At 44.0% G+C, this 22,243-nt stretch overlaps 1 protein-coding gene across 3 annotated transcripts in view; it reads right to left on the bottom strand.

The window, feature by feature from the left end:
- Positions 1-7,000: 7,000 nt before the first annotated feature.
- The window catches only part of LOC117010991 (protein NipSnap homolog 3A-like), a 52,532-nt gene continuing 37,289 nt past the window's right edge, over positions 7,001-22,243 (bottom strand). Inside the window, exons 1-6 of one of the 3 annotated variants that reach the window (XM_033086190.1) lie at positions 17,070-17,180; positions 14,919-15,120; positions 10,595-10,756; positions 8,890-9,039; positions 8,420-8,506; positions 7,001-8,309 (exon numbers count right to left, since the gene is read on the bottom strand). In XM_033086190.1, the coding sequence (XP_032942081.1) occupies positions 8,233-8,309; positions 8,420-8,506; positions 8,890-9,039; positions 10,595-10,756; positions 14,919-15,120; positions 17,070-17,144 (753 nt within the window). In that variant the 5' untranslated portion in view covers positions 17,145-17,180 and the 3' untranslated portion in view covers positions 7,001-8,232. Of the gene's footprint in view, positions 8,310-8,419; positions 8,507-8,889; positions 9,040-10,594; positions 10,757-14,918; positions 15,121-15,251; positions 15,373-17,069; positions 17,181-22,243 lie in introns of those variants that run through there. The other 2 variants (XM_033086191.2, XM_033086189.1) reach the window with 2 other exon arrangements.

Consider the following 22,243-nt stretch of genomic DNA (forward strand, 5'->3'; position numbering starts at 1 on the left):
GGACAAAAAGGGAGGTAAGGCAATTATTGGGACTCCTGGGCTATTGGATACAGTGAAAAAGTAAAGTTCTTATATGAGAAATTGACTATGGATAAGGTAAAGTGGACAGAACAAGATGAGGAGGAATTCGAAGAGGTGAAAAAAACTCTCCTAACTGCTCCTGTGTTAAACGTCCCAGATGTTAAAAGGCCATTTCAGTTGTTTGTGGATGTTAATAACCATACTGCCTATGGAGTTTTAACACAGGAGTGGGCAGGAGCTAGGAAGCCGGTGGGGTATGTGTCAAAGCTTCTGGACCCGGTAAGCGGGGGTTGGCCCACTTGCCTACAAGCGATTGTAGCAGTAGCACTGTTAGTAGAAGAAGCGAAGAAAGTAACATTTGGGGCCTCACTGGTGGTATATACTCCACATGATGTAAGGAGTATACTGCAGCAAAAAGCGGACAAATGGCTCACAGATGCTAGGCTGTTAAAATATGAGGCTATACTAATAAATTCACATGATTTAGAACTACGGACAACCACTGCAGTAAATCCAGCACAATTTTGTATGGGGAAGCATCGGAGGGACCAACCCATAAGTGTGCTGAAATAGTAGAATTACAGACAAAAATCCGAACGGACTTAGAGGAAGAAGAACTCGAAGAGGGGGAAAAATGGTTTCTGGATGGTTCAGCAAGAGTGGTAGAGGGAAAAAGAAAATCAGGATATGCAATCATAGACGGGAAAACAGGAGAAGTAGTTGAATCAGGACCCTTAAATGCGAGTTGGTCAGCTCAGGCATGTGAATTGTATGCAGTTTTACGAGCATTAAAAAGACTAAAAGGAAAGAGAGGAACAATATTTACAGATTCAAAATATGCCTTCGGGGTGGTATATACTTTTGGGAAAATTTGGGAAGAGAGAGGACTAATAAATACTCGGGGACGGGGACTGGTCCATGGAGAAATAATAAAACAAATCCTAGAGGCTGTCCGAGAGCCAGAAGCAATTGCAGTCGTGCATGTGAAGGGACATCAAACAGGAATACAATTTCGGATCAGAGGAAACAATTTAGCAGATAAGGAAGCGAAAAGTGCAGCACTACTAATGGTAAGTACCCCAGAATTTGGGGAAAGCAGGACTCAGGGATATCCCCCTTGTCCCTCCCAAAAAGAGATTGAAGAATACAAAAAGATAGGAGGTATATTAGAAGAAGGTAAGTGGAAATTACCAGATGGGAGGGAATTAATATCTAAGGATTATACCAGAAAAATTCTAAAGAGACTACATTTGCAAACACATTGGGGATCACAGGCTCTGGCAGAACAATTTCTGAGATTCTTTGGGTGTAAGGGGACTTATGAATTAGCTAAACAAGAAGTGCAGGGGTGCCTGATATGCAAAAAGGTTAACAAAGCCAGGACACGACAGGTAATTTGGGGTAGTCGCCCTATGACCTATCGTCCATTTGAAAGAATCCAGGTGGATTTCACTGAATTACCAAAGGTTGGGAGGTATAAATTCTTGTTAGTACTAGTAGACAAATTAACTCATTGGGTAGAAGCTTACCCATGCTCAAGGGCTACAGCCCAGACAGTATCTAAATTCCTTCTAGAAGAAATCATCCCCCGGTATGGTATAATCAACTATATAGACTCAGACCAAGGAACACATTTCACCTCAAAGGTTATTAAACAATTGGCTGAAGCCCTAGGAATTCGGAGGGAATATCATACACCATGGCATCCCCAGAGTTCTGGACAAGTTGAGAGAATGAATCAGACTTTAAAGGCGCAACTATCAAAATTAATAATAGAAACAAAAATGTCCTGGCCAAAATGCCTCCCCTTAGCATTACTAAATATTAGGACAATGCCTCACTCTGAGACAGGGCTATCTCCTTTTGAAATGTTATATGGGATGCCGTATGATCATGGGATGCCAGTAGGACATCCAAAAATAGAAGATGGACAAATACAACCCTACCTAATAACAATAAATAAAAATTTGCAGGAATTGCGAAAACAGGGAATTGTCACACAAAATGCTCCTTTGGGGTTCGCCATACACAAAATACAGCCGGGAGATCGGGTCCTCATTAAAACCTGGAAAGAGGTTTCTCTTTCTCCTCACTGGGAAGGTCCTTTTCTTGTCCTTTTAACCACAGACACAGCAGTCCGGACAGCAGAAAAAGGCTGGACACACGCCTCCAGAGTAAAGAGGATAGAGACAACTGAGGAAACACCCAAGTGGAAAGTGGCTTCCTCCCCTGGAGACCTCAAGATAAAATTGCGCCGAACAAGCCGATAAGCAACCTAGATCAAATACGGTGTATAGCTTCCGGGTGCAGGTGTTTCCTTTTGTTCATTTCAGGTGCCAGATCTGTCGTAGGGTTTGGGTTACACATTGTGTACGGGGGGGTCCAACCTGGAGGGCTCTGTACTAAGTGTAAGTGTTTTGAGAAAGAGCTGTCTCTGACTGACCAAATTCTAGTACTTGCCACTGAATTGGATATTATTGAACTAGATTCTGTAGAGCATTTTCTTTTATACCAACACTGGATTAGTGAGAAACTAAATTGCAGACCTAAAATTTTAAGAGTGCCGGAGAACAAATAAGGTACCTTGTTGGATGGACACGATAAAATTATTGAGGTGAGATGTCTTTAAGAGGCAACATGCAGCTCGGACTTTGCTTTGGTCCCCTGAAGAATACCTCTGCTGCCAAGAAGATGGTTTCCCTCACCACTAGCAGCAAACTAGTGGGGGTGAGTCTGAGCCTAGTCATGTTCCCACCGATTAACGCATACCCAAGGAACTCTGCAAGCCCTGCGGCACAAAACCGTAGCAATGAGTGTGGGGGATGCTCACTAATTAGCACCCCGACTCACTCTGTCCTGGCCAACTGCACCCATAAAGGAAAGGAGGAGTACTGTACCTTTAACGGCACTCAGTATGTGAAGTGTAAATGGGGAAAGAAAATGGTATGTTATGATCTCAAGGCAAGACATGGGAAAGGGCAGTCAGAGACATTCGCTCACAATATCCAGAAGAGAAATGCCAATCAAACACCTCTTCCCACTTGTGGACAATGTAATCGCTCGGTGTGGTTAGGAGGAAAACAGAAGTCTGTATTTGTGGCTTATTTTCAGGTGAATGAGTTATGCTATGACAATACCCGATTAGGTATGTGTGTCATGGAAGGGAAAACATATTGGGCGGGCAAGAATCTTAAGTTTGAGAATGGGTTGGTCTCAGACGGTAAACCAATCATCATCGACCTACTTGAAGAAAATGATGAACGGGTTTGTGCCCAATTCAATAACACTTTTTGTTTCTCCAGAAATAAGGAAGGCATGGATCCTGAAAGCAAAATAGAACAAATTGCCTTAGAAATGAAAAAACAGGAGTCAGAAATGAGAAAGAGGAGACTAGAACAGGAAAGATTAAGAACTTTAAGTGAGCAATATGATTTACTCGAAAAACAGTACGACAATTTTGGTCTGCCAAGATCGGACAAAAATTTGTTTACTGATTTGATGCAAGAAATTGCAACTGAATTAGGATTGTCCAACTGCTGGATTTGTGGAGGACTCAAGTCAGCAGAAAAATGGCCCTGGAAAGGTGAGAGTTTAACTCCAGAGCAGCTCCTAAGGTGGGACAAAACGCAAATCTCAAAGTCACTCCGAAGACCCGAGGGTTGGGTCTTAAATAAAAGAGTAATTGGGACAATTTGTGTCAGTCGGGAGGGTAAAGAATATACAGAGGTGGTGGGATACACCCCGTGCATCTCCACCCTAGCAGTAAACTCAAACAACAAAAGCAAAACTTGGCAACCAGACACCCCTGCTGGATACTGGAGCCTAGAAAGAGGGAATAATTGTGAATGGAGTGACAAAATTGGGTTTTGTTGGAACAAAGGCTCTGGAGCTAACCCTTACCAATCACTAGGGGAATTAAGTACTTATTGGACCAAACCAGAAAGCACAGAAATCACCTGGAAAGCTCCAGATGGGATATACTGGGTATGTGGAAAGAAAGCATACGGTGAATTACCACAAAGGTGGAAGGGGTCATGTACTTTGGGGATAATTCAGCCTGTTTTCTTTACCTTGCCAAGATCTGATAGTGGAATGTTGGGGGCACCCCTCTATGAGACACTGAAAAGGAAAAAAGAGAGTTGAAAAAGATACTCCCTGATGTGGGTGGTAGCCACACCTGGGGAGGGGAAAAGTGGCCAGCTGAGAGAATAATAGAGTATTATGGTCCTGCAACCTGGGCACAGGATGGGAGTTGGGGTTATCGGACTCCAGTGTACCTACTAAATAGGCTAATAAGGCTACAGGCAGTGGTAGAAATTGTGTCCAATTACACTTCAGATGCTCTCGAATTATTGGCTAAACAGCACTCCCCGATGCGAGCCTTTGTATATCAAAATAGTATAGCCCTGGACTACTTGTTAGCCGCGGAAGGAGGGGTTTGTGGCAAGTTTAATGAATCCGAATGTTGTGTGGAAATTGATGACTATGGAGAAACTATAAGGGATCTTGCTACAGAGATAAAAAGGGTGGCACATGCCCCTGTCCAGAAGTGGAATTCCATTCTCCAGGCATCTTGGTGGGAACAGTTATTCTCGGGAGCATGGTGGAAAAAGGTTGTGTTCTTTATCCTGTGCTCAGTAGCTGGAGTCATCTTCCTACCATGCTTGATACCTTGTTTCATCAGATTAATACACTCAGTGGTGCAGGGCATGCAAATAGCTACTATGCCCATGGATCCAGAAATTGCATCTGGGAGAGCGAATGGCAAGGCATCCAAATTGCTGAAATTGGAAGAACGGGAGGTAGATACTAGTGCAGTAGAGGTACTTGCAAAATTTGAAGAGCAAATAGGGAAAAATAAACGCTCTTACATAGATTATCGAGAAGAGTCAATAGAGGAATGGGATAGCAGTGATGAGTCTGAAGAAAACTGAGAGGGGAACACGAATTAATTTGGTTATATAGAAGGGGAGGGATTGTGATATATGTTATAATTCGTGTTTATATAAAAGGATTGTATGAAATAAAATAAAGTAGAAAGAACCTTAAAACACCAAGCACCCGGGGCCATAGACAACGGCCGTAATTAGCATATCAACAGACCTAGCCCGGCGATCTCCACAACGGACTGGAAAAGGACCTGTTAAGTACCACATATCAGACAGCCGATCACCTCCCTGGTTCCCGTAAGCACTCCCAAGGAAAATTATACATCAATGCAGAGCAGACACAGCCTTCATCAACACGCAGGAAGGACCTTTGTCCAGGGCAGCACCAGAAAAAGATTTAATCTAAATATGAGAATCTGCAGCAGAAACAAAGGAAATTCTCGCCGCAGGCCAGGAAAAACTGTATAAAGCTGGACTCTGAGATGGCAGGTTGTGAACACAGGGGGATCTGATGTGGTAGAGATCAGATCAGCGTGTGTGTCCACCCAGTGCTGACCCCGGCTTGGCACTGTCGTGTTTTCGCTTGTGGCTTCCCAGGACCGTATTTTCGGTCGCAAAAATAAAAATTGCTGTTTTGCTATTTAATTCGACTTGATTCGGTTATTATCTATAACAAAAGTGTGTTGGCGGGCCCAAACTTGGGGTAAATTACTTCATTACCTGGACCTACAACTGGAAGATTAACCCCAATCTGCAAATGGACCAGACGAAAGCCTGTGACCTGTTGTCCATTTTGGCTGTAGCCGCTGGCAAAGGTCTTTGTCTGCCTGAAGGCCTTCAATTAATATAGCTGCTTTTTATTCCTCTCTAATTTTGTCTGGCCTCTGTTTTTAGGTAGTCCCAAAAGGCATCAGTGGCACCCAAACCTGCCCCCTACACTTGAGGTGAGGCTGCCCCAGTGCAGAGCAGAGCAGGACAATCCCTCCCTTGCCTGGCTGTGATGCTGTGCCTGATGCCCCCCCAGGACAGGGTTGGCCCCCCTGGCTGCCAGGGCACTGCTGGCTCATGATCAATTTGCCTTAAACCAGGACCCATTCCTGCTACTTTCCAATATCTTGTTCCCCAGTCTGTCTACACCCAGGGTTGCCATACCTCAGGTGCAGAATCTGGCACTTTCCCTTGTTGAACTTCATGTGAACCTCTTAATTTCTTGGGTTTTCTGTTTTGATCTAGTGTCCAGCTGGCACCTCTGGATAAACCACATGTCTAATATCTCGAATGTTCTTTACACTCAGTGCTGGTGGAGGAAAATATTTTTAATTAAAAAAAAAAAACAACAAACAAAAACCAACAACCTAGTGAAACAATTATTGTAGTCAAATGGAAAAAAAAGTGTTTAATTCTCTCTCCCCATTTTGTTAGTAAACAAAAAATCTTCTTTTGAAAGAACTGTTCTAAGGCATTATTCTGAACAATATACTGGTTCATCAGCTCTTTGTACCTTATAAAGCTGATTTGTAAAATGTAAGACAGGGATCTCTGAAGTACTGTTTATTCCATCCTGAGAATGCTAAATACAGCTTTGTTGGAGGGAGCAGTGGATGCAGACATGGATACAGCAGCTGGGACTTGTTACATTCCTTAACTACAGCAGCCACCTCCCATGCTGCCACCTTAGACACAAGCATAATGGCCTAGATCTTGTTTTAGTATTTTCTGTGTGATCTTAATGCACTTTAAAGAAGCAATAATCATTGGTGCAGTTTGCCTACTTTTTTTTGAGTACTCGATTGCTCATTGTAGATCCATGATTAACATGTAGAAAAGCCTCCCAAGTGCTCTGCAATTTACAGTCAATACCTGTAAATTACAGAAGAGGGTGCTCTGTACCACTGTACCCAAAATAGAAGTTTGAGTTCCCAGCCCATGAGCCCTCTGCCCTACTGCTATTTACTGTTGCTTACTGGCTCTGAAGCAATTTGTTGCTGACCAAAAGACAAGATCTGCAAAATGAATACTGAACTTGAAGAATGGGATTTGTCATTTCATAGTTTAAAAAGAGAAAGAGCTTGAGCCATAAACACTAAAAATTAATGCTTTATACTCATTTATTTAGCTTTTAACAGTCTGACAGAAAGTATTTCAAAGAATGCCAGCACATGTAAATCAGTTGAGTCTGATGACACAATTGAACAAGAAGGGCTAATCAGCTTTAGTGCCTTAAACAAATATCAAAATACCCAAGGCAAAGCTTGTGGGAGTAACTCAAAGTTTTGAGGCAGTATTTAATGAACAAAAAAGGAAAAGGCTGAAATGAACCATAACAAGTTATTAAGTAAAAAGTCTCATGGCAGAGCTCATTAGGATACACTATCTAATCAGCCCCACTGTTGCCCTTAACTGCAATTCCAGATACACTGATGTTGTACATTGCTCAGAATTAATATAAACATCCCAGTGAGAAGTCTGATTAAATCATAATTGGGTAAGATATATGTGGGAGTTTCCTTCTTTGATGCCTTATCAGATTCTGTACTGCAATGGTGTGTGACTATGAAATTCATAATAAAGTGTTAGCAAGTTTAGTTTAACAACTGAGAACCAAGGACGCCACTGCAGCTTTAGGCTCAAAACGTGTGGATTGAGAAGAGCATGCTGGGAGCATGGGACTTCATAATCGAAAGTTGTAACTGGATAATTAACCCCAATATGTAAATGGACCAAAACCCATAAAAGGGTGAAAACTCGTGACCAGTTATTCATCTTGGATAAATCTCGGGTGGAGCCACAGCTGAGCTCTTGTACTGCCCAAGGTGTACCCTTTGAAGCCTTTTAATAAATATCTACTTTATTCCTTTAACACCGTCCAGCCTCTGTTCCAGGTAGCCTCGTTAGGCATCATCTTAATCTGCGTGGAATAAATTAGATGTAATAAGAGGCATCAAACTATGTTATAAAAATTATACCATCCCTGCTGGAATGCTGGACAAGAGCACTTCACTTACTCAGTTTGATAAGTGATCTAGCTGTGCAAAAATTATGAAGAATTTAGGTATAAAATAGAAGACTGGTGAGGCATGGTGTGTATCATGATATGGCACAAGTTCTTTGCCCTGGAGATGTAGGAACATGACTAAAAATTTCTTTTTAACAACTGGGATCAAGAGTGCTGATTTGCATTGCAAGTGAATCAGCATTTTGCATCTATTTTTTTGTCAATAAAAGAACAGCTCAGCTCATGAGGGTATGGAAATCCATGTCACTTGCTGACAGCACTTCCATCTTGTCTCTTCTGCCATCAGTTACATCCTTTAGAAGAAGGTTACTTCAGCGGTGAGCATCGCAGAGGAATCAGAAGCACATTTTGCTGGGACTCCAAGAATCTGACACTGTCACGCACTAAAATTAAATGTATGTTTAATTAAGACAGTATTCCAGTGAAAAGTAATACTTTTCTCAGCATGCACGCAGGTAACACAAGTGAGTTCTCTAGATTCACCATGTCTTACCAGCTGCTACAACTCTGGCATCTTCATGGGCACTGTGTCTTCCTGCTGCCCGGTGATCTGGGCTCTCGTTCCACCATAACACATGGACTGAGAAAGTACAAATAAAGTCATCTGAGCACTACTATGCTGCAATACAGCACATACTCTAAGTCCTAGCAATCTCCCTTAATCTGTTATACACCTTGCAGCTATCAGAAACAACTCTCCAGGTATGCCAGTGGTGGCTGGGTGGGATGACCTTTTACTGAGCATTTGACTTTAACATCAGATCTGAGAATCTTTTAAGATTGTGGCAACTGGCTTAAGCCTATAACCCAAAACATAAAGCTGGGTTCAAAACTGTTTACAGGACTTTGATGATCTACACCAACATTCTCAGCAAGCTAGCCAATTCTGATCCAGGATGGGCTCTTGTCTTTCTGCCTCTGCCCCTTCCCATTCCAAAGTCTGTATCAGAAAGTGATGAGTACCTGTATTAAGAAATCCATATTCTGTGTGGAAAACACCAATCAGCCTGGTATATCCTGTGTTGATGTGAGCATTGATTGAAGCTCGAAATGCTTCACCCCACAATGCTGGCCCACCAGGCTTCATCTGGAAAGTAACCCATTCATATACACCTAGAAGAATAGGTAAACACTACCACAAGGAAGGAAATACAAATTGATATACCAGATCTTGAACTGTGTCTCGTGGCCACAGTGTCTTTGCTGTGAGATCAGAATAACATTTCCCTGCCATTTGGAGACAGCAGGAAACTGCCCCTTCCTTCCAACATGCACTAGAACTCACAGCTTCCAGAGGCTAACAAGAGCACAGGTTCACTAACTGCATTTCGTTTAAGTGTAAATCTAAGCACCACGGCCCTAAAGAACAGGGAGGGCTTCACACAAAGCCCAACTTCGCAATTTTCAATGTTGCATGGAAACTTTGGGACATTCAGACTACGTTGCAGGTATCACAAATGCTCATACTTTTTTGAGGGATTTGGGTGGTTGCTTGAGCAATGCCGAGTGTCTTTTCTAAAACTGCTGATATTTTCTGGCATTGAAGTGATTTATGACATTACAAACCCCTCTGACTCCTGGCAGTTGGTCACAGTAAGATCTGACAGCACAACCAACACGGCAGGACTAGTTCAGCACCTCTGCTATGCCAAGTAATCTCCCTTATTTGTAGAGAAATAATTTGCCAAAAAAAACTCCAGTCCAGCTAAAAGTTACTTGTCTTCTTTATGTTCAGGTAGTTACTTCAGATCACAATTGTTGACATAGTAATAGAAAGCCAGACACTTGTTACTTGGCACTGTCTGGTATCACTCTCCAGCAATGGGCTGGAAATAAACTACAACAGTGTTTGAAGTCATCTCTCCAGATTTTAAAGGAAACTAGACTGCTTTCAAATTCAACAGTAGCAGCATAAAATTCCAAATCCTGGGGAAATAAACAACAAAGATTACTCTATCTGTACATGTGCTGAGGGCTGAAGCAAGGTCTGTTCCAGGTCTCTTCATGCAAGAAAGCCCACCAGTGTTCATAAACTGGGGAACAGTAAATATTATTAGTATCAAATTTGCTGCAGAGAGAACTAAAATACATAGGGACGTGATTTCTACACCCGACCTATGATTGTTCCAGAAAGAGACATAAGGAAGAACTGCAGAACTACAGCTTGGTCAGTCTCACCTCTGTGCCTGGCAAGGTCAAGGAGTAGATCCTTATGTTTGACTTTCATGTATCTTTAAAACAACAAGGAATCTTTTAAACTTTATGTGAAAGAAGCAGTACCATCAAAGCAAATTGATAAGAGGAAAATCTCTGTGAAAGAGAACAACGATTATCCAGGAAATGCCCTCTCAGTGATGGACAAAGGAAATCCAGGACGATTGCTCTGACCACTACTATGGCATTGCCATTTTTCATGTTCATTTAACAAGTCACAATCCTGGTCATTAGCAACCTTAATGATCAGCACTCTAGTCAGTTATTGATGTATGTTAGTGTAAAATCCTTCTGAAAAACGGTCCCTCATCAGTGTTATGTCACCTTTTCCACATGGGTGCATGTACATTTGTTACATAAAGGGTCATAAAACTACGCAATATCTGGTTTAAACTTTAAGCCATTTTTTGTTAGTGCCGGTAACTTTAATCAGCAAAAGAAAAGATAAGCTCACCTCCTTCCTTTGGAGGCTTCCCAAGTTGACACCAGGGTACCAGATAAGCAACCTCATTGTGCTGCTTCTCTATCAAGGGGAGAATCACAGAGATTAATTTTCCCTGCCATTCTTTGTCATTTGCTAGTGCATGTCGGACTGCTGATCTGTGGGCAAAATTATCTGTAAGAAAAGGAAAAAAAAAAAACCAACCATGAAAAATGCATTTGATACCACGTTAGGCTCAATCAAAATGTATAATTACAAGAAGGCAAACTACACTCATCTAATTTTGAAACCGGTATTTTCAGACATCATATTAGCTTAAAGAAGATGTGGTAAGTTTCCTTTAAATTGTGCAAAACTACCTTTAAAATCTGCTTTAGCTCCCAAATTAAAATGAATTCAAGTCAAATGAAATTTTCCAAGAAAATTTACAAAATAGTTAAAGTACAGTAGTTTCACGAATACAAGCCGCACGGATTATAAGCCGCACTTCCGGTGCCTCGACAATGTTGCTGTCTTTGTCAATAGATAAGCCGCACCCCGAATATTAGCCGCACTTTCGTTCGTTGCGAGAATCCGTGTGCAGCTTTCACAAATTGGCCAATTAGTAACAGGATCGCGGCATAGTGGGGTTTACTGGCTCGGGGCGGGGCCAGGCAGGCTCGGCCCGCTCATGGTTGCCAACGGGGCCGGGTGGCCCAGCTCAGCGCCACGGCTCGGCGGGGCTGGCTGGGTGGTGCTGCCGCCGCTGCCGGGCTCGCTGGCCCGCCTCTCCTGTCAGCACCGCCCCGCTGCCACGTTCGCTCGCCCGGCTGGTAGGGCTGCCGCCGCCGCCGCCGGGCTCGCCGGCCACCCCGCGCCGCGTTTGCTAGCCCTGTCGGCAGGGCTGCCGCCGCCGCCGCCGGGCTCGCCGGCCGCCCCGCGCCGCGTTCGCTCGCCCGGCCGGCGGGCTGCCGCCGCCACCGCCGGGCTCGCTGGCCACCCCGCGCCGCGTTTGCTAGCCCTGCCGGCAGGGCTGCCGCCGCCGCCGGGCTCGCCGGCCACCCCGCGCCGCGTTTGCTAGCCCTGCCGGCAGGGCTGCCGCCGCCAGGCTCGCCGGCTGCCCCCTCCCGTCTGCACCGCTGCCGCTTTTCCTCGCCCTGGCCGGCACTGCAGGCCCCCGCACCGCCGGGCTTCCCCACGCTGCTGGCCCCGATTCTGCTGGGCTTCCCCCGCTGCCAGGCAGCCCCACCCGTCGGCCTTCCTGCTTCTGCCATGCTCCCCTGCACTGCTAGCCCCAGTTCTCCCGGGCTCCCCCGCCCTGCTGGCCCGGGCTCTGCCGCCCCCCTGCCCCGCCCTGCTGGCTCAGGCTCTGCCGCCCGCCCCCCACACTGCTGGCCCCGCCTCTGCCAGGCTTTCCCACCTCTGCCGGGGCCGGCCGGGCTCCAGCTTGGCTTGGGGCTGCCGCGGGCTCTCACTTCCGTGTTGGCAGCTTTTAGAATTTTGTTAATGTATTAGCCGCCCCGGAATATTGGCCGCACTTCCGGGTTTCCACCAAAATTTTGGTCAAATTGGTGCGGCTTGTATTCGTGAAATTACTGTAAGTTAAGCAATTTTACCGCTAAAAAAGATTTACATATGGCAACTGAAGGGACTACTGGATGGGGCAACAGTTACCAAGGATAAGATTTGGAGAAAGCACAGTGGATACAGAAATGAAGTGGAAATAAAAATCAGAAGAAGTAATAGCCTACCAAGAAAAAAATTAATAAATGTTGTTTGGTTTATATAAAGTGACATTAAAAGTGTAGAATTAATGTTTGTGTGTTCGGTTACATAAAAAGATCTTAAATGCCCAAAAGCTAAACCTTTTCTTCTTTTTCTTTTCCTTAATGGAAAACAAATCCACTTAATTAAGAGTGTGAATTTCAACTGATTAGGCTACAGAGGCATCCTAAGCAATATATTTATGCAGACAGCTCCCAGTATCAGAAAAGAAAAATCCAGCATCTGAGAATAGGAAGAACCTTGAGAAATATCAGTATCTTGGGACTAAGAGGTAAATATAGAAGTTATGTAAGCAGGGGTCTGACGAATCAAGGAAGAAGGATGTTGTAAAGTTTGTTCATTTCTCAGATCATAGTGTGGTCTCAGGGTGGGGGAAGGAACCACCACAATTAGACATGTAAAACATTGTTAGGAAAGAAAAGGTATAAGTTTTCTCTTAGTTTTGCATTTTAAACGTTTCCCATAGATTTTTTTAGTTTTTTGGGTTTTTTTTTAATTTAGAGATTGTAACAATAGCCAAGACTAAAATGTTCTGAGAAGCAGGACAATTCATAAATGCAAGTGAACTCAAAATATTGACAAATGAATGGCCCTCTCCTGAGGGAAAAGAAAGACATGGCTTCTCAGGTTATGAAAAATGTTGAGGTACTCAGTGTCCTTTTTTGCCTTGATTTGCACTGGAAAGTGCTCCAGCCAGACCACACAAGTCACAGAAGGCAAAGGCAGGGACTGTGAGAATGAAAAACCACCTGCTGTAGGAAAAGTTCAAGTCTGAGACCATCTAAGGGACTTGAAGGTGCACAGATTGATGGGACTCAATGAGATACATTCATGGGTCCTGAGGAAACTGTCAGAGGAAGTGGCTAAGTCACAATTCATTGTATTTGAGAAGTTATGGCATCCCTTTTTCAAAAAGGAACATAAGGAAGAACTGCAGAAGTACAGCTTGGTCAATCTCACCTCTGTGTTTGGCAAGATCAAGGAGCAGATTCTTATAGAAACTATGTCAAGACTCACAGAAGACCATGAGGTGATTGGTGACAGCCAACATGGCTTTTCTAAGGGCAAATTGTGCCTGACTAATTTGGTGGCCTTCTGTGATGAGGTTATAGCTTTGATGGAGGAGGAAAGAATGACTGACATCAGAGGAGGTGACGAAGATCATCCAAGTGCTCAAGCACCTCCTCTGCCAAGACAGGCTGAGAGAGTTTGGGCTATTCAGCCTGAAGAAAAGCAGGCTCTAGGGAGACCTTAAAGCAGCATTCCAGCACCTAAAGTGAGGCTATAAGAGAGCTGGAGAGGCACTTTTTACAAGGGCATGTAGTAACAGGACAAGAGGGAATGGGTTTAAACTGACAGAGGGTAGACTTAGAATCACAAGATGGTTTGGATTGGAAGAGACCTCTGAGTATCACCTAGTTTCAATCCCCTGACCAGAGGCAGGGACACTTGCCACTAGACCATGCTGCTCGGCACTCCATCCAGCCTGGCCTTAAATACCTTCTGGCATGGAGCAAGATTTAGATTAGATTTAAAGAAGAAATTCTTCACTCTGAGAATGTTGAGCCACTGGAGCAGATTGCTCAGAGAAGCTGTGGACACCCGATCCCTGGAAAGTGTTAGAGGCCAGGCTGGATATGGTCCTGAGCAACATGGTTGAGAGGAACCAAACAACTGTTGGAGTCTATGATTCCATAATTCATCCCTCCAAAATAAAAGGGGTGATCCTTTAATCTAAACAGGTACTGTGATTGCACTGGACTTCAACAAGCACCCTGTCTCAACATGCAGACAGACCTGGACTGCAGCAGGTGTACAAAGGGGAAGCATGCCAGTGTGCCTTCCCACCTCTCTGTAATCCAAGTATCATTTCCCTTGGGCTCCACAAAAAGCACAACCAACGCACCCAGTTTTTAGCATAATAGTAGCTTTTTTTGGCTCACCTACACCTTCCATGTCAGCACCTACTGCAACAACCTAAAAAGATGATCATACTGCAAAAATTGTATTGCTAGCAAGGTTAAAGCTGTGACAAAAACACTCTGAACACTAGAGAAGTCAGACAGTGGAGTGGCTTCCTAGCTCAGTAAAGACCAACTGCAGAAAGGAGTTTAAGCATGCAAACTCCATGCTCATTGTTTTATGGGAATGACTGGAACTCTGAGCTAAAACACAAGAACAATTATATCTGCATAGAAACAAACACAGACTTCATATGTGTGCATACTTCCCTTTTTTCGTTCGTTTTGAAAGTTTCAAGACATTTGTGGAACTGACCCTAAATTTAAAATATTTAGCAAGAAAGAAACACTCTGACACAGTTCCTCTATCATACCTATTTTGAACAGAGACTGCTGTTCAAGAACATTAGTAAATTTCTCATCCCAACACAGTTGTCCTGACAAGCTCTGAAGTGTTCCTGCCACTAATCAGTACAGGAGCAATGTTTTGGAGGCACCTCCTTACAATAAGTGCCACAAATAAAAGCCAGGTAAGCATTCCCCTCACCTTCTTGCCTAGGAGGCAGGGGACACACAGAGAGCAGAGCAGCACAAAGGGATGTGGACCGTACCGTACTTCCAAATGTGAAACACCTTGTTCATCGCTCCCAGCTCCGAGTACCAGAATCCCACCAGCTCCGAGTGAGCTGTGCGGATGTGCAAGTACTTGTTGATCGTTTCCAAAAACTCCTTCATCTTCGCTGGCTTAACATCATAGGTGCGAATTTCATAGAAAACGCCATTATTTTGTCTGGGTCCTGTAGCAAGCCATACCTGAAAGAAAATAGTAAGATAAAAATAATTCTCAAGCCAGAAAGTTGTATTTTTTAATTAATTTAATTAAAGAATCTGTTGCTGCAGGTTGGGAGAGGGGTAATTCATGACGTCTACAACAAATAAAATACCTTTTGACACTTTTCTTTGGAAGTAGTTCCAATGTCCATTATTTGCTGCCACTTCTTTTGGCAATGCAACAGACTGTGATGTGTCTTTTATTCGATGCACTCAACTGTTTAATTCTTTGCTCACAACAAAGCAGGATTTTCCTTTTCTCAACCTCTTCCTCATGAAGTCAACAGCAAGATGTATTTGGCTAAATACATTATTCAAAAGTAAGGCTGCTGAGGTGTCACCAAACAGGAATCAACACCAACATCTGCCTATGTTGCACTTACCCAACCAACTCATACTACTGCATCCTATTTTCTACTTACAGTATTATCAAATTATATATTATTGGCAAATCAAAGAAAAAGATACCAGCACTTGGTAAAGAGTGATTCATTCCAACACAAGATTGCTTAAGTCCACATCCTGCCCCTTTATTGCCTGCTTCCCATGGGTTGATCAAGAACAGTTTTTTGTTCATATTAGATAAAACACTTTGGGAATCCCATACTAAGTGTACTTTTGCAATTGCCTCAATAACCTGGAACATGCTACTCACCTCTCAAATAAAACATGAAAAATTAGCCCATGTTTACACAGAGGCAGCTACGGCATGAATTTTGGACATGGATTTCACACGAATCTGCAGGCATGAGCACCATGCAACTCAAGCCACAGAACATAATTGTCTACGTTTAGAAATTACTTTAAGATTATCCTATCCGCTGTGAATCCAGGTGTGCCATGTCCACCAGTAAACCATATCCTCAAGTGACATATCTATCCATTTTTCAAACTTCTGGGGATGGTGACTCCATCACTCCCCTGGGCAGACTGTTTCAACGCTTTACAACCCTTCCAGCGAATAAATTTTTCCTAATATCCAATTTAAACTTCTCTTGGTTTAGACAACTTGAGGCCACTTCATCTAATTCTGTCATTTGTTACTTGGGAGAAGAGCCTGACCCCCATCTGGCTGCACTTCCAGGTCGCTGAACACAGAAGGTGAAAACCAAAGGCTTTGTTCCTCAATGGCCCTTTGCAGCATGACACATCTAGTACTGGCTGCCATGTCATAGCTCCTTGGGGCTGTTATAAACCCCTGCAGGATCCTGACCGAGTGGGGAGCCTGCAGTAGCAACACACGCCACTCTGAACTACTGTGGGAAATGAGAGGCCCGGAAGCTTTCTGCTGCTTAGGCAGATATTGGGACACTGTAGGACCACTTTTGCTCCGGAAAAGGGACACGGAATTGGTGAAGGGTATGGAGTACAAGTCTCATGAGGAGGAGCTGAGGAAACAAGGGGGTGTTTAGCCTGGAGGAAAGAGGCTCAGGGGCAACCTTATTACTCTCTACAGCTGCCTGAAAGAAGGGTATAACCAGGTGCAGGTCAGCCTGTTCTTGCAGGCCGAGGACAGTGACAGGATAAAGCATCATAGCCTCAAGCTGCAGCGGGAAAGGTTCAGATTGGACATCAAGAAGAAATTCTTGACTTAAAGGGTAATGGAACATTGGAAGGGAATGCCCAGGACCGTGGTGGAGTCGCCGTCCCTCCCTCCAGGTGTTTAAGGAAAGGCTGGACGTGACACTTGGTGCCACGGTCTGGTTCACAGGGTGGTGCTGCTCGAGCATGGGTTGGACCCGCTGATCTCAGCAGTCTTTTCCAACCGAATCGACCCTGTGACCCGGGGATGGATTCCACACAGCTATGGGCAGGGCCTGGCGCTCGGCGCGCCTGTCACCGCACGCAGGCTCGTGACAGACGGTGTCGCGACAGCGACAGGCCCTGCCCGGAGGGTATCGCCCCCACCCGCCCCGCGCCCCCGCCGCTACCTGCGGGCCGGAGCGCGGCAGGGCCAGGCGGGAGGCGGCGGCGAGCGGGCGGCGGAGCAGGGCCAGCGGCAGCATGGCCCCCACGGCCCGGCCTCAGCCCAAACACAGACACGGCCGGGACACAGACACCGCCCCGCCGCCGGCCCGCGATGGGGGCGGAACGGGGGCGGATGGGGGCGGCACGGGCGGCGGAGCAGGGCCAGCGGCAGCATGGCCCCCACGGCCCGGCCTCAGCCCAAACACAGACATGGCCGGGACACAGACACCGCCCCGCCGCCAGCCCGCGATGGGGGCGGAACGGGGGCGGATGGGGGCGGCACGGGCGCGGACAGGGCGGCACGGAGGCGACACTGGGGCGGAGCAGGGGCGGCACTGGGGCGGTGGACCCTTCCCTTCCCTCCCTCCCTCCCTCCCTCTGACGGGGCCCCGCTGAGGCCGCCTCTGCAGCCCGCCCGCCGCCTGAGCAGCGAGCGGCCCGTGGACAGGCCAGGATGTGGAAGGCATGACTGTTGTGCTGTAAGGCTCAGATGGAGATGGAGCAGGCCGCCGCTCAGCTTCCACCCGCCCCTCTCTTTCTTGTCCCCTCACGTCCGTGTAATGCGGAGGAGAGTCGAATTAAGACTTGAATGTTGACATAAGAAGAGTTTAATACTTGAAGCAACAACATCAACAAGCTCAACAGTGCAGTTGCTACCATCCACTGACTGGGCCAGACCCCCCTTTCCTAAACCACATCATCCTTCCTCAGGTAACTCCTCAGGTTCAAACACCAGGCGTGATGTTCTGTGTGTGGGACATCCCTTTGGTCAGCTCGGATCACCTGTCCTGGATATGCTCCCTCCCACTTTCATCTGCGTACCGCCTCCCTGGCAGAGCGTCAGACAAGGGGAAAGAAAATTTTAAAAAAGGTGCTTGACTTAGGATAAACACGACCTGGCAAAATACCAAACCATCAGTGTGTTATCAACAGCATTCTTATTCCAAATCCAAACCACAGCCGTGTAGCTACTGAGAAGAACTTTAACTCTACCTTAGCTGTACCTAGGGGCAGCGGCTGAGAATTGCTTGTTTAAGTTGCCTAGCATCGGTGCCTGAAATGTGGTATCTGTGCCTCTGTCCGTGCACCTGAATACAGTAAAAAGTATCCTAACTGCTTGAGGAGACCTGGGACCTTGTTCCTCACAGGCTGCCCTGGGGCAAATCACTCAGAAAAATCACCCACACCCCAGGATCAAACTTTGAACTGATTAAACTGATCACACATCCTCTTTTGTAGAATCAAACTTTACGTTTTGCAGATACTAATCCCTCATCAGCAGTTCTCCTCCACAAGGAAGTCGCGTGGCACTTTTCTGTGGTGTTCTTTTGGGTGAAACCAGAGGTGCATAGCACTAGGTACTTTTACACCATTTCAGCTCTGGGCCCACCTGCATGTTTCTCCCAACCACGCTGCTACCAAAGGATGAGATTTTGTGATGGCTGAGGCTTCACAGGGTCAAATATTGACTAAGATGAATATAAAGATAAAATTTCTTCTGGTATCAGCACAATCTAGAGTTTTACCTTGGGAGACAAATCGGCTCCTAGCAAAGCATACTTCTTTATGGAAGGCTACCTAAATTTACAAGGCATCTTTTATGATTCCTCTTAATAGGGGCAGCACATTCCTTCCTCTACACCAAAAAATTGATTCTGAGGGTCTCTGCATGGAATACATGTGATAAGAGCAATTATGAATGCATACCTATGGAGCTTTCATGCTTTTTCTCACAATAAACAAATTTTCATGTTGTTAAAGCCAAATTCAGGAAGAAAGACTCTAAATTAAAATAAGATAGAAAAAGTTGTTCTAACATTGAAAGACTATTGTGCCAAGAATGAAGTATCTACATTGTATATATGTTATATGTTATTTTACAAGTGGTTACATTTGTTATAGGTTTTTTTTGCAATATGGCATGAAATAAGTCTCAGAGTTTCTACAGCAGAATCACATAATCATAGAATGACATGAAGTGTGATTACTGATGCAGTTGCTGCCAGTTTAAAATTGGTTTAACATAAAAGATTTTTTTTCACTTATGAACAAACTGCATTTCAGCTGAAGGCAAAGAATGAGATGGCAAATTCCAAAATATTTAAACTCTCAGTTGCTTATCTCATTGTATGGTTGAAGTAATGTTCTTCATAATCATGCTGTAGTGGAATATTCCTTCATATTTCGAAAAGATTTATTTTTATTGTTTGAACATTTTCTGTGTTTGCTTTCTCATCAGTAAAGTTCACACAAGCCAGGATTTGAAGTGAGTAGTGATGAAAAGCAGGTTTTTTTCTGCTAACATGAAAAGCCAAAAAGAAACTTTGATTTTATATTTATTTTTGTGTAGTCAGGAATACAATAGTGATCATGATTTTCATAATTGAGCATAACAGTTCAAAGCAGCACAGAGCTGAAATGTACAAAACTGTGCTGGAATTCAATGAAGGCCTGAAATGGCTCCCTGAAAGAAGTCAGCGAATGATTTTGCACAGCAATTAAATTTGAGAAAATTGCAGTCAAGGAAGTGAATAAGATAAAATTTGTTGAGAAGACTGTTCTTTCAGCTCTGTGATTTGCCTGGAATTTGGGTTCGCTATACTTCCTGGTATTTTCTCATTCATATTCTTCTAGAAGTCCATGGGTATCTCTGTCTTTCTATGTGGATGTGGCAGACATAGTGCTGAAGAGAGAGGATTGTAGCTCCAACTCCTGTCAGCTGCTCAAAAGGCTGTCTACCAATACATAGAATGGAGAATGGGGGCTGTGCTTCACAGACAGCTGGCACTGAACATCTGGGAATGACAGTGTTGATCTTGTGCAAGTACTCATACTGGATAGTATCCTGTTTTTGATGGGACGTTTATAGTTTGGTACTGAATTCAAGAATCATGTGCTAAGTTCAATTTATGTAGCTGTGACTGACAGAGCTGCCCAAGTAAAAGCAGTTTATTGAAAAGTGGATGAAACATTTTCATCCATTCTCATTTTCCCAGGGAACAAGAAACACTTTAAATCTCATCTGTATGTGTCTTGTGAACGTGGGCAGGGTCTGGATAGGGGTTATACTCCATGTGAGATGGTAGTAATGGAAAAAAAGGTGCCAAAAGGTGCCAAAAGGTTCAATGCTTTCAAAAGCAGCCTAAACTTCCTTTGTGATGTTTGCTTAAACACAAAGTAACTCCGAATTTTGGAAAAGGAGAAAGGACAATACATATTCCTTAGGTAGGAGGATGTTCCCATTTGCTTCTAGCAAATCACAGCTTCCAGTTTGCTATTGCATGAATGATAAAACAAGGGCATTTCCTTCTATTTCTCCATAAATCTTTCAGCTTGAATTCCTTTCTCAGAAAAGCAGTTTTCAAATTACAGGAGTGTATTGCAGACCATTCATTTTCTTTCCGTAGCAGTAGAGTTTTCTTTACATAGTGCTCTTTGTAGGCTTGAGAAAGGTGTGCAACAAGCTTGTTTTGTTTGTTAGACATGGGCTTTTCACTGTCAGGTTTTCACAAAAATCTCTCATGCTGAGTGCTTCCCTTCCTCTCTCTCAATCTGCTGCTATGTGAGCAAGCAACAAGTGGTTTCCTGCTATGCACACAGATCAGCATTCCTGAATGTAATGCAGCCCCTTGGTATGTTCCCAGTAGGCTAGAACATGTAAATATCCTCTGGTTTCCATTCTCTCAGCCATTCCATATGAAAATCTGGATAACAACTTAGCAAACTTGGTATTTTCTTCCCTGTTTTTCTTAGCCAGTATGTATTCCTCATCTCATTAAAACAATCTGCATTGTGTATAAATATTTATTGTGTAGAACTGATTAGAATGCATGAAAGTACCAGTGTCATCTTTGTGTTTAACAGGGTAAGAGTCACATTAGTGTTCTTTTTACCTAGGGCCTGGGGACATGGTTGAACCAGAGTCCTATGCAGGTACCTACCAGGCAGTGAATGAGCGTGGCAAAAATCTCATGTTTTCCCTTTGCTGGAGAAGGCAGCAAGACAACAACGTAGCACTTTGTCTCTCTGACAAGCAGGTCTGTGTTGTACCCTCTGGATTTATCCACTCCACACCCAAATATGTGCTGAGGTTTGACACGTTCCCTGACCACACCAGTATGGAGCCCATCAGCTCATTTGGCCTGAGAGATGGTCTTTCAGAGCTGCACAGTTGGAAGAAAAGGGGCAGAGCAGGTGCTTATGGCTATGTGGAAGAGAGGCAACTGCTTCATACTGCATGGGGTTTTTTAAACACTTAAGTCTGACGTTTGTCATCATGACACTTTGTGTCAATGCTTGTATGAAATCGTGGAGGAGATAACTTCTACTGTATCAAAATGCTCTGCTCATCTTTCAAGTAGCTGTAGCACAAACCTGGTATCAGGCCGCTATGTCCATTTGAATTAAGCTCAAAAGAAAACACTCATATACGTTTTCTGTTCTTTTTTTAGGAGCCCTGTTTCTTACACACTTCATTAATGTTTTTTTCTTTTCTTTTTTTTTTTTTTCCTGGAAAATCTGTAAAAGTTTAACGATGTCCAGAAGAAGGACATGTTAAAGACAATACACACACTGAAATCCTCTATTTGTTTTTGTACAAATGGTTTTATTCAAAACTTCTGAATTGTATATATTTTAAAAGCTTTTCCCTGTAACAGGCCAAAAATATTACAATATTTAAAAATTGTATTAATTGTTTATGAATATTAGTTGACCACTCTAATTGCAGTTGTTCCTTTCAGAATATCTACTTAGGCTTTGCAAATGATATTTTTAAAGCTGAAAGTGAAATATTCCTTTTAGTAAATCCATTTTTAGTTAATTGGGAAAAAAACAAATTCTCTGCTTGCATATCTTCACAGATGGGGTGACATAAGGTAGCTTCTCACACTGTAGTATTTAAAGCACAATGCAGTTGAGAACTGGGAGGCCTTTGCTACAAAGAGCACTGAAAGGATTCAACATGAGACAGAAGCTTACACGAGGAAGACCTAGCTGGGTTGACTTTTTACTTCCCAGGTTCTAACTAGCTCAATTAACATTTTACTAATAAAATTAAAACCTTAAATGATGCTGATAAATCAGCCAGATCCTCTCTCCTTAGGTAAAACTCTTTACAGGCTTCTCTTATTTGCAT

The sequence above is a fragment of the Catharus ustulatus genome, chromosome Z, assembly GCF_009819885.2.
Source record: "Catharus ustulatus isolate bCatUst1 chromosome Z, bCatUst1.pri.v2, whole genome shotgun sequence".
Taxonomy (NCBI): Eukaryota; Metazoa; Chordata; class Aves; order Passeriformes; family Turdidae; genus Catharus; species Catharus ustulatus.